This window comes from Protopterus annectens, chromosome 6.part1 (genome assembly GCF_019279795.1).
Source record: "Protopterus annectens isolate FY-2018-M chromosome 6.part1, PAN1.0, whole genome shotgun sequence".
Lineage (NCBI taxonomy): Eukaryota > Metazoa > Chordata > Ceratodontiformes > Protopteridae > Protopterus > Protopterus annectens.
Genome location: NC_056738.1, coordinates 74,325,195 through 74,339,036, shown reverse-complemented (window position 1 = coordinate 74,339,036; position 13,842 = coordinate 74,325,195). Strand labels below are relative to the sequence as shown.

At 39.7% G+C, this 13,842-nt stretch overlaps 1 protein-coding gene across 4 annotated transcripts in view; it reads right to left on the bottom strand.

Annotated features, from left to right (window-relative positions):
- The window catches only part of UBR3 (ubiquitin protein ligase E3 component n-recognin 3), a 4,226,407-nt gene that overhangs the window by 1,369,984 nt on the left and 2,842,581 nt on the right, over positions 1–13,842 (bottom strand). For all 4 annotated transcript variants that reach the window (XM_044075499.1, XM_044075501.1, XM_044075502.1 and 1 more), the window contains one exon: positions 9,736–9,869. In XM_044075499.1, coding sequence (XP_043931434.1) covers positions 9,736–9,869 — 134 coding nt within the window. The remainder of the gene's footprint in view (positions 1–9,735; positions 9,870–13,842) is intronic.

The window sequence follows — 13,842 nt, the reverse complement described above, 5'->3', positions numbered from 1 at the left end:
GTATCAGCAAGAAACTACGATCCCTCATAAAATCATCCAAGGGGAGCTTCGAAAGAAAAATTGCCAAGGACTCCAAAGATAACCACAAGGCATTCTTTAGCTATATCAAGAATCTAAGTGGCAATGCTCAGATCTGCTCGACATTAGCGTAGAATGGCACAAAATACACTGAACCGACAGATATCGCCAACATCCTGGCACACAGGTTCAGTCCAAACTTCACCCCCCTCTCATCCCCAAAAGGGTCCATAACCATACCAGAAGAATGTACAGCCCCTGAAGTCACAGACACTCAGGTTAAAACAGCCCCCTCTAAAGCCAAAAACACAGCATCAATGGGACCGGACGGTGTCCCAGGCTGCATCCTACATGAGCACAAAGACGAGCTAACTCCTCACGTAAACACACTGCTCAAACTCAGCCTCTATACAGGCTACGTACCCATAGAGTGGCGCACAGCAACGGTTATTCCGCTCCACAAAGGTGGAACCACAACAGACCCCGGGAACTATCGCCATGTAAGCCTGACCAGCTTGGTCTGCAAGGCTATGGAGCGCATCATGGAACTCATTAACAGAAACACTGGGAACCTCCATACACTGGACTCTACCAAGTTCAGCTTTGTTAAGGGCAGATCATGCCTCCTACACCTGGTGGACTTCTTTGAGACAGTTACCAAGGCTATAGACAAGGGAAAGTTGGAAATAACAGCCTGCCTAAACCTCTCAAAGGCCTTTGACACCATTCCCCATTCTGGTATTATAGACAAGCTCACCAGCCTGAACATAAACCCCTACGTCACAAGATGGGTTGCCAACTGGCTCACGGACAGAACCCATATGGTGAGAGTTGCGGAAGCTAGGTCCGACTCTAAACCGGTTACAAGTGGCGTTCTCCAGGGCTCAGTCCTAGGAACCCTCCTGTTCAGCATATACTTCTCAGAGATACAGGCAAGTACAGGAGGACTATGGCTGACCAAGTTCACAGACGACTGCAAACTAGGGGCTATAACTGACTCTCCAGCTGACACAGATATCCTCCAAAAGGGTCTCACTGAGACGGATACCTCGTGTCAAAGTCATGGCCTCAAGCTAAATGCCATAAAGTGCATAGTCGTCCCCTTTGGAAAAAACAAAGTAACCACAAACTACCACATAGGTGGTAGTCCCCTAAATACGGAAGACGTAATAAGGGATCTGAGGACCCAAGTAGATAGTAATCTCTCCTTTGATAATCACATTGCCAAAGTGGTTAGAAAATCCTGTGTGACCCACCTAATAACAAAAGGGTTCGCATCCAGATCAAAAGAGGCCATAGTGACCCTCTACTAATCACTCATCAGACCCATCACAGAGTACAACGCCCCATTTGGGATGTACCTTACAAGACACCTGCAACAGCTGGAAAAACCACAGAAGTACCTCACCAAGAGGATCACTGGCCTCAAACAGATGCCTTATGCAGCTCGACTGAAGAAACTCCAGCTGTACTCAGTTGCATACCGCCTACTGAGAGGTGATCTCTGCTTGACATACAAGGCCATGTCCAACCCAGAATTGATGGACATGCTCCACCTAAAGAAAACCATATCCCCTCGAGCCACACGCTCTAGGGATCTAAACCTCACCACAACAATAAATAGGACGTGCTGGAGGGATAGATTCCTGTCCTACAGACTTCCCATGCTTTGGAACAAGATTCCAATCTACATTAGATACAGCTCCTCGCTAACACTCTTCAAGAGAAACCTTGACGAGTGGATGGGAAACAGAAACTTTACTCTAGGGATCACTTCAGTGGCTCTGCTGGACAGGGGCACAGGGAACTAATCTAAGGGGGTGGCGAAAGCCAACACATTCTGGCTAGGCTTATAAATGCCTTCGGGCAGATAGCCTAGTACCTACATATGAAAAGGTCATACAGGCTGCCAAGTGGTCATTCTGGTCAGATACTCCATCTTAGCCTGGTAGAAGCATTTCACACCAAAACCCATGCTAGTGGCATTGTAAGTGAGCTTAACATCTGTAAAACACATCTCTACTGGTAAGATAGTTATCAAACTGGCTAAACGACAAAATCCACATAGTACCAGTGGTAGGTGCTGCATCAGAAAGTTAACCAGTGGTATCCCCCTGGGCTCAGTGTTGGGACCCATCCTTTTTAACATTTACTCTTCTGATCTTCAGACCAGATACCAAGTTCCCTGATTGACTAAATCTTTAGATGATTACTGTCAAGTCCCTATCTGATACAACACACAAAAGTGGACCAGCACGTGAAGAATTGCCAGATAAAAATGTATTTATTCCATCATTGTTCCATCACTCCATACAAAGTAATGGTGGTAACCATTACTGAAAGCAGAAGTCCCTATCTGATACCCTAAACCTTCAGCAAGAACTTACATGTATAAATAACTGGTGTACTGAAACTGGGCTTAAATTAGATGTAAGAAAAACTGCAATACTGTCACATTTGGTGGACAACCTCTCCTTGCAGCATACAGCAGCACAGAAAATATCCCAGTTGAAAATGAAAACACCACTAGGGACCTTGGAACACAGGTTGATAATTCCCACTCTTTCAATCAATGTGTGACAACAGTAGTCAGAAATTCTACTTAAACAGCTAAAACAGAATATCAAAGGTTACTGTTCACTTAAGTTCAACATTGACTAAAGTCAATTATTCAGTAAAACACTCCCTTTGGGATGTACCTTACTAGAAATAACAACAAGAAAGACCAAAGGTTCCTAACAAAGATAATCATTGGCTTAAAGACCCTCAGCTTCCAAGAGAGACTGGAAGCAATGTCTCTTTATTCAGTATTATATAAACTCTTGAGAGGAGACCTATGCCTTGCCTTCCATGACATCAGAGACCCCACTGTCCTGGGTCTCTTGTATCTCTACAAGCCTAATAGTTTTAGAAATACCAGAAATAGCAACCTAAAAGTTTTCACCAGCAGATAAATAAAACGCTATGAAGAGTCAGATTTATCACTCAGCTCCTCCACATGAATAGTCAAAATACACCTCAGGTTTGACTGGCCAAGGCCTCTGATCCAAGGGGATAGGTACTGGTAAGGTGTAAATGATCACGAGACTCAACTGTCTTGAAATTCCTTTGAATTCTCACTGTTACAAAAGGTCAAAGTTGTAAAACTGGTTTAGCAGTAAATCACCTGAAAGTGAAGTGGCTGTGGCATCATACTTATCTATTATTCTGAAATGTCTGTTTTTCCACTTTAGTCAGTGAACAGACATGTTTACAAGACTAAGAAAAAATGTTTGGTTACAAGAACTTCAGGGGTATGCATCCTCCCTGTGCTAGGGACGCATTTGAGCATATTTTGTTTGACACACTACTGGGAACCAGCAGAAGGGAGTGCCTTGGCCAATGACATCACAGCTTTACATTTCTTGTACACTTCCAACAGAGTTGCACTTCAGTATATTAACTTACTGCAATAAAAAGACAGTCAATGAATTAAAAAAAAGTATATCAAAATATAGCTAACAATAACTGGTAACACCTCCTTAAACAGAGTTTATCTGCCTGGCACCTAAGCATCTTGCAAGTATAGAAATTATGACTGCTGGCACTTTGCTCAAAACATGTAGTCTATTCTTTAGTCAGTTCCTTTTACTCTTTTTTTAATTTCTCCAGGTTTTTAATACCTTAACGGGAATGGGCCCCATTCCCAAGTCAAAGTATGACTAAAGTTCTTGAAATTAGTATTGTTTCAATCTTTGACGTTAGCCATAAGTGCTCTTCCCAGCGCCTGCAATGTGCCTAGTAATGACTCCTTCTGCAATTCCTGTGGGGTTACATGTATCAGTAACATCTAAATACGATTGTAGATTTTTTTTTTTAAGACCCATTGCTCCTACTACTACTGGAACTGTCTGGGTATCTTTCTTCCCCATTGCTCTTGTTTCTGTCTACAGATACTGATATTTTATAACTTTGTGTCTCTCTGCATGCAAGACACTGTAGTCACTGGGTATAACGATTTCAATGATCAATGCTACTTTTGTCTTCTTTTCATAGACCACTATACCTGTTTTTTTCGCATCTATCTTTTCAACTGTTGGTAATGGTTGATTCCTTATGATGCAGACTTCATCATTTTCCATGATGCTTTGTGGCTCATGTTTCCAGTGTTTTTCAGTTACTTCAATATTATAATGTTTGCACAATCCCCAGTGCAACACTCTTGCCACATTATTATGCCTCTCAGTATACAGTCCTTCTGGCATTAATATGTCACAACCAACAACAAGGTGTGCAAATGTTTCCAATTCTGTTTTACAAAACCTACATTCGTCTGTTTCTCCCACATGTTCAATGGACTTTTGTAAACCAACGTGTACATTGTCCACTATCTTGGGCCGCCAATATTAACCTATCACCTTCTGGTTAGAATTAAGCCTCTCCTTAACTATTCCTGCTTTCGATTATGACCAATATGAGGTTGTCCCTGGAGTTTTCTATACTTGCAACTATATTTAAACATTTTCCACATTTCTTGCCTTTTCATCTGATCCTTCAACTTATATTCTTTCTTTTATTTTTGGCACATTTAGTTGATGCCTGATTTTTATCTGCTTCTGGTTTGATTTCTATTCCTGCTTGACGCCGATACGCTTCTGATAGTCTAAGAAGGGAAGTCATCTTAGATTTATTCTCCTCATGTTTTAAAACTTTCACTATGTTTGGGTCTTGTGAGGTCAGCAGATATGTAAGCAGTCCCATGACTGCAGATCTAGACATGTAATCAATTTAAAGGATGCATATACCTTCTTCAGAACGGGGAATATATAATCTTGGTATGTAATGACTTTTATAGAACATCTGATGAGCATGAAGCGTCCTTCTTTTTTTCCTGTCTAATCTATCCAACACCTTTTGGGGCCAGTCAATCACTCCAAAACTGTAATTAGTACAAGAAGAGCAAACTGGTTTATAGCGTGAGCTCTGTTCCTAGATATCAACTCAGTTTTCAGGACTAATTTAAGTCTTCTAAAATATTTTTTACTAAGTTTTATTCAAATTTGTTCATGTTTTACCGTTGATCCTTCATCAATTCCCAAATATGTATACACTCCCTCTTGCTCAAGTTCTTTTACATTACATTCTTGTCCCAAACTGATGTTTTCTTGGTGCTGCAGCTTTCCTGCTTTAAAGGTTGCTTTTGCACATTTATCAAAACCAAATTACATTCTTTCTTATATCATCTAAAAAAGTTTTGACTACTTGCAGTTGTGCTTTTAGCTCCTCATCTGATAAGCTATACAGTTTTAAATCACCTACAAACTACAAAGAGAAGATGAGAAGTCTTTAAATTGTTGCCTTCTGGGAGCCAAATTATAGCCATGACCTAATCTGTTATCTTAATGGGTTAAGAGCAAGGCAAAAGAGCAGTGATGACAGAGAGTCACCCTGGAATATCCCCCTTTGAATTTTTATCCCTGGAATAAAAATTTGTCCTTTATCATGGCTTAACTGCAAAGTGGCTTCCCACCGTTTTATGGTCACTGTCGTGTAGTTTATCAGTGTAGGGTCTATCTTATACATTTTTAAGCACTCTTTTATCCATGAATGAGAGATACTGTCAAATACATTTTATAGTCTATTCATGCCAAACTTAGACTCTTCCCCTTTTTACAGTTGTCCACTATGATTTTATTTAACAAATGATCTTTTGTTCCATATGACTTTCTTTTATTACCCTTTTACTCTACTGCCATAATTGAGTTTTCTTCTAAATGACTATAATCTGTCAGCATCAATTCCAGTGCATAGTTTATACTTTGTCGGAAGGCAAGTTACTGGTCTATAGTTTTTACGGTAGCTTGCAAGTTTGCTCTTAAGTAGGAGCATTGTTTTCCTGTTGTTAGCCAGGCTGGTGTCTTTCTGGGATGTGCATATAAATAGTTCTTACTCATGGCTAAATCTTTGCGCAAAGATGCTAATACTTTTAGCCAGAAGTTAGGTACTGCATCTGGGACTGGGATTTTCCAGTTAGAGCCTTTTCTTAACTTTGTTTCAATCTCTCTGGCCGTTATTTCATCCCATTTCATATCTTGTACATTTGAACTTCTTAGTCCTTCTTTTACTACTTCTAATCATTTAGCATCTTTGTTATGTTCCACAGGATCTTCATTGACATTTCTCCAAAATGTTATCTATTTCTTCTTTTTTTGGTGGTCTTTCAATTCCTTTTACCTCATTTCCCAATTCTCTATAAACATTTTTGGGTCATCAATAAACTGCTTATACTGTACTTTTCCTTTATATTTATCTACAGTATCTTCTAAGTTTTTCTGCCTGTGTTGATATTTTTAATTTATTATTTGCGATAGTGCACGATAAATCATGATCTGTTATAATACTGTACATTGCTTTTATCACATCTATCTTTCTGAGTATTTTTGTTGATCTATTCCATCTTCTATACTCTTCTAACGGTGACATTTCTTGTCTTAACTGCTTTATAGTTTTGTCTACTCAATACTTCCATGATGACATTGGATTCCTCCCTGTCCTTCACCTTACTACCCTGTGTTCTTGTGGTAGAACTTGATATGTTATTAATTTGACTGCACAGTAATATATCCTGTTTAATTCTGTTAAATCGCATGAATCTCTATGGAAAGTCCTAATTACTGTGTTCATTTATTTTGTCAAACTTCTAACTTTTGGGGTTTTATTGACCTTCTGCAGTCTAGTTCTTTCAACTGATTTTAACATGTCTATCCATCTCTATTAAATCAAGCAACTCTTCTCTTAGATAATTTTCTTCTAAACTGAGGGCACATTCTGTTCTCCATTTCCTGTGGCCATTCTATAGACAGTTCAAGAGCATCTTCATGTGCCACTCTCTCTTCGGTTTCGTCCTATGTCATCTGTTGGTCTTTCATATGGGAACTCATTGGCCTATTACTCCACGACATTGTGTCAGAGTTGCCAGAGTTTCCTGTTCCCTCCCTTGCTGTATAGCTCCAAATGAACATTTGTACAGATTTCCTGTGGGAGGCTCCAGTGTATCTTCACATGTCAACTGATTAGGTGCTTCCTGCTCCACTGGTTTCTCCCCAATTTGGGTGTCCACTGCTCTATCCTGCTGTGTTGCTATCCGAGTTAAATTTTCTAGACTAAATCCTTCATTTTGCAGGGAATACATCACCTCAGTTTCTATTTCTTTAACTTCTCCATTACTAATCCTGTTTTCTACTTCTCCTCTGTTTTCTTATTTTTTGTCTTGTAAAATTTTCCATACCTGGATCTTTTTGTCTGTATTTCTCTTCAAATATCTTTGGTGCTACTCTTTTTGCACTAAGTTTTGCTTTACCCTTTGCATAAATATTGCACCATATTATATCTCTTTCTTTTCCATGTTCATATTTCTTCTTCAGATGTCTCCTGCTCCTCTTGTTTTCCCTTAGTCTGGGGACTAGTTGTTCCATTATGCTGTGATATAACCTGTGTTAGACTTTCTACACGGAATCCTTCACTTCTCAAATATTCCATAACTTCAGCTTCCAGTTTTTTTAACTTCTACTTGACTAATCCAGTCTACATCCCTTTTTGTGACCTTATTTGTTACTGTGAAATTTTCCACATTGGATGCCTTTGCCTATATTTCTTTTCGAATAACTTTGGGGTTGCCTTTTTTGTGTTGACTAATTTGGCTTTTTCCTTTGCATAAATATTGCACCATATCAGATCTCTCATTCCTTCCTATGTCCATATTTCTTTTTTATACCCTTCAAACATCTCTAAATTTTGTTCTTTAAATTTTCACACTTCCTCAGTCACTTCTTTTTCCAAACAGCACAAGGTTTCTTGTTCTATATAGTGTTTTTCATGGCTCTGTTGTATTAACGAACACAAATGTTTATTTGAAACTTCTAACAGCTTTTCTTGTGGAAGTATTTTTCTTTCCTCTAATTTCTCTTAATCTTTTCGTATATCTTTTGTCTGGAAATTCTGGGCTTCTTGCATAATTTTCTTTCTTATCCTCAATAGTCCACTCTATCATCTGTATGGCTCTTTTTTGGCCTATCAGTTTTTGTGGACTGTTACAACAAAGGGCCACCCTCCCCCTGGGTCTGGCCTAGCCCCATTATAGGAATATTTTCATGTCTTGAGGATTCTATGATGTAATATTTTCCAGTCCTGGTATCAGTACACCTACCAGGATTGGGCACTTTTTTTATCCTGGGACTTTACTCAGCTATCTTCATTATTTTTTAACCTACTTCTGTCCATGATATATACTATATAAAATACAGTCTGTATATCAGTGTCTTGGTGAGATTTTGTGAAAATAGGGTCCACCTCGTAAAGGTACTCAGCAAGACTTGAGGATGAATTCAGTTCCAAACAATACTTCTCTCCTTTTGATGACTTTATCATCTCTCCATTCGGACGCCTCCTTTTTCTCCATATTGATTCAGATAAAGATACTAGAAAAACAACAGTTAACGTACCTCTTCCACTCCTCAAATTTTCCTCAATGCATTACCCATACTTAGGGATTACTCTGTTTTCAATGCCCTACTTTAAAAAAAAAAAGCCTCTTCCATGTATCCAGTAACTTTCTCTACAAAAAGAGTTCTTGTGCTGCTTAATGAATTGTTCTCCTGCTTTTTGCATCAACAAACATAGTCTCCTCATTCTTCAGCATCCAGTTTTGAGAAAGAATGTTCTCCTTGATCTTTGCCAAGTTATAAAGGTTAATATTATGCTTAACTTCTGCTTTACCAGTAGGTTATACAAGTATGTCCCTGCAAGCTTATCATATGGCTTCTGGTGCATACTTTGCATCACTGCAGTCATCTGTTTCATACATATCTATACCCTAATAAAGATGTTTCCTAAATGGTGCAGTGTTCAACATGGAGACTTGCCTACTCTCTGATCAGAGGTGAAACAACTTCTTTTATCACAGCAGTGCCTCTTTTTGTGCATCCTACTTATTAAAGCACTTGCTATCTAACGTTCACCCACTCACCCCACTTCTTAACTTTCTCTTGGGTTTATGTTTACATAATGTACAAACCAAACTCATTTATAACTTAGGCATTTTTATGCTTACTTCACAGCAAATCATTTTTTACATTAATGCACCTAATGTCTTTGCTCTGTTACTTAATATTTATGCAGCTGAAACAGTGTTCTTGCTGCACTGTGATAAGGTACTATGCATACACTGCCCTTTAAAAATCCATAATGAAAATATGTAGGAGCCTGTACTGGTTAAGACAAGATCTGTATTCTGAACATACTTCTCCAAGACTCCTCTTAGATGACTTCAGTTTTGTTTCTTTTTGAGTCAACTGTCAGTCAGTCCTTAAATTTGACTCATTTGTATCTCTGTTTACTGCCAAAATTATATTTCAGTTTTTGCTATACTACCACTGGCTTGATGTCCTCATTTCACAAAACATTATTCGAATGTCTTGGTTCTTTGCTAGTTGTAACGATAGTGTGGTAAAAGCCACCATCAGACCTCTCTTTTTCAGACAGGTGTTAGGAACAATATTTTCACTTCTATAAAAGTCTCCCTGTTTAATTTTTTGTAAATTTTAACAACCAACAAAGTCAAAGGGTACACAATACAGAATGTGTAAACAATGTTTGAGAGGTTACAGTAAAACATCACTTGACTTAAATGAAAATTGCTGCACACAAGCACATCTCTATATTTAGTAAGTAAATACTTACGTCCTTGAAGTATTTCTGCAGTGTTACAAGTCTGACGTCATGAGCAGCTGCACATGTACCTTCAGGGTAAATATGCTCCTCTTCGCTGGTTGGCAGCTTCCTTGGCTCACTGCTCTTCCGACAATGCCCTAGGACTGCAATACAACAAGAGTGCAAAAGCATGAGAAAATTACAGTGATACGTTAAAGAGCTGTAAAAGATCAAACCCATGCCCTCTCCCTCCAGCTGGCTTTTAAAGGCTATGCTAGAGTCTATTCTTTCACTTCATGTTATTCTATATTTAAAAAAACAAGGCCACCCATAGAAAAACACTTGTTTTGTCTTAAGGGACAGTTCTTCAGTTTAGCCTCTCAGGTGAAGACACTGCTTAAAATGACTGATTTGTAAAAAAAAAAAAAAAAAAAAAAAGGATAATCTCCAAATACATTATTAGTAAATAAATTGTATTCTTTTGTTATTGATAAAACAATATAAATGCTTTCCTCGTGAGTCTCTTAAGGGAATGCTGAATTTAACAGCTCATTTCAAAGATCTTAAGAAAAGAACAGATGGCCAGAAGAGAGCTATTATGTCACATTAAACATTTTGTGCTGTTTTCCACCTTTCCATGAACACACCATATAGTGATAATGTATAAAAGATGAAAATTATGCCCTTCCAAAAGCAGGCAGTACATTTTTTACAACCTCCAGCAACTGTGAAGGGGTTGACATTTGTCAGGTCCGTACAGTATGCATTACTTGCAGTGACATTCAAAACTGCTTAATCTTCAGCATCCATTATGCAGTCATTGTTGTATATTACTGTGATACAGTCTTCTCTAAACATTAGATTACAAAGGATGTCTGCATTTAGCTAAAACCCATTGTTCTATCTTGCAGTTAGTGCAGAGGGCAAAAGCTCTATTTTGCAAATGTCTTGCATCCTGTGCTAAAGATTCACGGTTTGAATCTTTCCACCATCATTTACCTACTGTGTTTGAACTTGGGCAAGTCACTTAATGAGAAAGTGCTCTGTGGCAAACGGGAATTTGGGTTAGGTTCCTTAATGGTCTTCAGGATAACATCATACCCCTCAACCTCTTAGAGCAAGAAATCTGGACAAATCATGACACAATGGGGGAACAAAGGTCCAAAAATAGGGACATACTTTAAATATTGCTCTTATAAACTCAGAAAGTTGATAGAATAACAGGATTTGCCTTTGCATACACTTTTTCTGAAGAATATGAAGTCTGAAACCAAAAGTATGCAATTATTTAGTGATTTTAATCCTCAGATCATTCCAGTGATTTGCTACAAAAACACATATTTTAAGAGAACCAAACCAAAAATAGGAAGCAAAAATCTGGCCAGTTGAGAGGTATGGACAACATGTCTAGTAAAGTACAGTTGTATCTACTTATCATACATGTACATGTTGGAGTGTCTTCATTGTTGCAATAATAACCATATGGGTATTTCTTACTGTGGTCCGAGTGCCAGAGATTTAACTCCCTCCTACTGGCCTTGCAGATGCCCTACACCTGACACCAGGGAGTCGGCCAGCACTATCTTACAGGTCTTTCTTGACCCCCCCCCCAAAAAAGAAGCTCCCCCAACAGAAGCACCAGGCCCAGAATACAAAACACCAAAAAGTTCCCAATGTGCAAGGGAAGGAACCCTAAAGACCTAAAGAGAAGGAGAGACAGGAACGAACATTGGAAGGAGAAAGCTCACCCCAACCTGAAGCATGAGAGGAGATGAAAGGAGGGTAGACCTGCTGCAACAGGGAAGACAGTCAAACATCTACATTTTTGGTAAGTGGGTACAACTATACTATGTTCATCTTGTTTTAGTAATAACCACATGGGGGACTCCCAAAGCTGAGAAGATGGGAGGCTGGAAGAAAAATGGAGATTTTAAGGTGAGGTTAGAAGGGAAGAAGTTATAATGTTTGGTAAAGGTGTAGACAGAGGACCAAGTGACAGGCTCTAAGATTTCCTTGGTGTAACCCCTGTAACAAAGACACTGGTAGTAGCAGTAGCTCTAGTGGAAAGAAATTTGATATGAGGTACAATTTGCTTTCCGTGATATTTGTAACAAAAAGCAATAAAGTTTGAAATTCACTAAGAAATGGTTTGTTCGCTGATAGGAATTCCCAATTGTTACTAGCGTAAGCTGTAAAAAGTTGATCGGACTTTCTATTTGCCTTGGTCCTGTCCAGACAGTACCTGAACTGCCAGTGAAAAGCAAAGTGAATGAAGGATATGTTCTCCCCTATTTTGAAGAAGAGGAAAGAATGCAGATGAATGATTAAGGGTAAATTCAGAAATCACCTTAGGCATGAAGGAGTGGTTAGTCCTTGATAAACCCTGGACTGCAGAAAAATGAGGAAGGGGTCAGCACACGAGTGCTTGGAATTCTGAAACTTGTCTAGCTGAGGTAATAGCCACTAAAAGGCCTGTTTTCCAGGAAAGAAATGGAATGCCAACTGTAGCAGCAAAGTACAGCTGTGTACACTTACCATAAATGTAGATGTTCGAGTGTATTCACTGTTGCAGTCATCACATTTGGGTTATCTGCCTGCAGGTAGCCCTCAGCCGGTCTGAATACCAGAATCTTGGATTCCTGCATCGGATGCTGTCTCTTCTTCAATGACGTCAGGTCGTCAGGGGCATAAAACATGCAGCCGACGCCATTACATCAGTTTTTCTTGTCCCAAATGTCAGGTACCCCCCACAATGGGAAGCAATTATATGTTATGGTACTCCTCCATCAAAAAGCAAATACACCTGAAAGCTTAAATACACCAAACAAAAAGGAAAGGTAGAGCCAAGAGAAGTCAGGGGGCTGGAGGGAGGGTAACCAGGACTGCAACAGTGAATACACTCGAACATCTACATTTATGGTAAGTGTACACAACTGTACTATGTTCTTCGTGTTTCACTGTTGCAATCATCACATTTAGGTTGATTCCCAAATCTAAGGAAGGGAGGAGGAAGTTAGAGAGCATTAGGGCCACCTATTAAGCCCTGCAAGACTACAGTGGCAAAACCAGCTCTGGATTTAGAAAAAAATAGGCATGTGGTAATGCTTGGTGAAGGTATGTACAGAGCTCCAGGTAGCAGCTTCTAGGATGCCCCTGGTAGGGACTCATCTGAGAAAGGCTGTATAGGTAGATGCAGCCTGGACTCCTCTGAGAAAGGCTGTAGAGGTAGATGCAGCCCTGGTGGAATGTGATCTTATCCCCTGTGGGGTAGGTTTTCCATGGTGCTTATAGCAGAAATGAATGCAATGGGCTTTTCATTTAGAAATGGTTTACTCTGAAATGGCCTTCTCCTCTGCCCCTGCAGCAAAGCCAACTAGCTGTTCAGATTTTCTGAGAGGCTTAATCCTGTCCAAATAAAATCTAAGTTGTCTGTGCATGTCCAGAGAGTGCAGTATTCATTCTCCTTTGTTTTGTGGATTAGGGAAAAAAGTAGGCAAATGAATGGACTGATTTAGGGCCACACTAAACACCACATTGGGCATAAAGGAAGGATTGGTCCTAAGGGAAACCCTGTCTGCATGGATATTAATGAAGGGTTCCATTGCCATAAGGGCCTGTAATTCAGACACTCTTCTTGCTGAAGTGATAGCTAGAAGAAAGGCTGTTTTGCAAGAAAGGAATTTCAACTCTGCAGTTAAAGCTGGCTCAAAGGGAGGGAGAGTGAGCTTTTCCAATACAAAGTTAAGGTCCCAGGCTGGAGTAAGGGCTCCCTGGGGGGGTCTTACATTTTTGGCCCCTCTAAGGAATTGCTTTAGCATGGGGTGAGAAAAGAGGGGTGGCTTAGTATTATAATGTGCTGAAATGGCAGAGGCATGAATTTTAATTGACGGGAAGGATAGGCCCTTGTGGAGCATTTCTGTTAAGTACTGAAGAATATGAGGTAAGCTGGGCACCGTTGTGCCCATCTTCTGAGTCTGGCTCTAGGAACAGTAGCATTTCCACCTTTCAGCACAGGATATTCTAGTACTAGGCCTCCTTGCCTCCAGAATGACATCTAGCACCTGCTTACTGAGGGATGCTATTGGAGAGCTCAAGGAATTAGCCAGGCTGCAAGGTTCAGGGTCTGAAGCTGAGGGT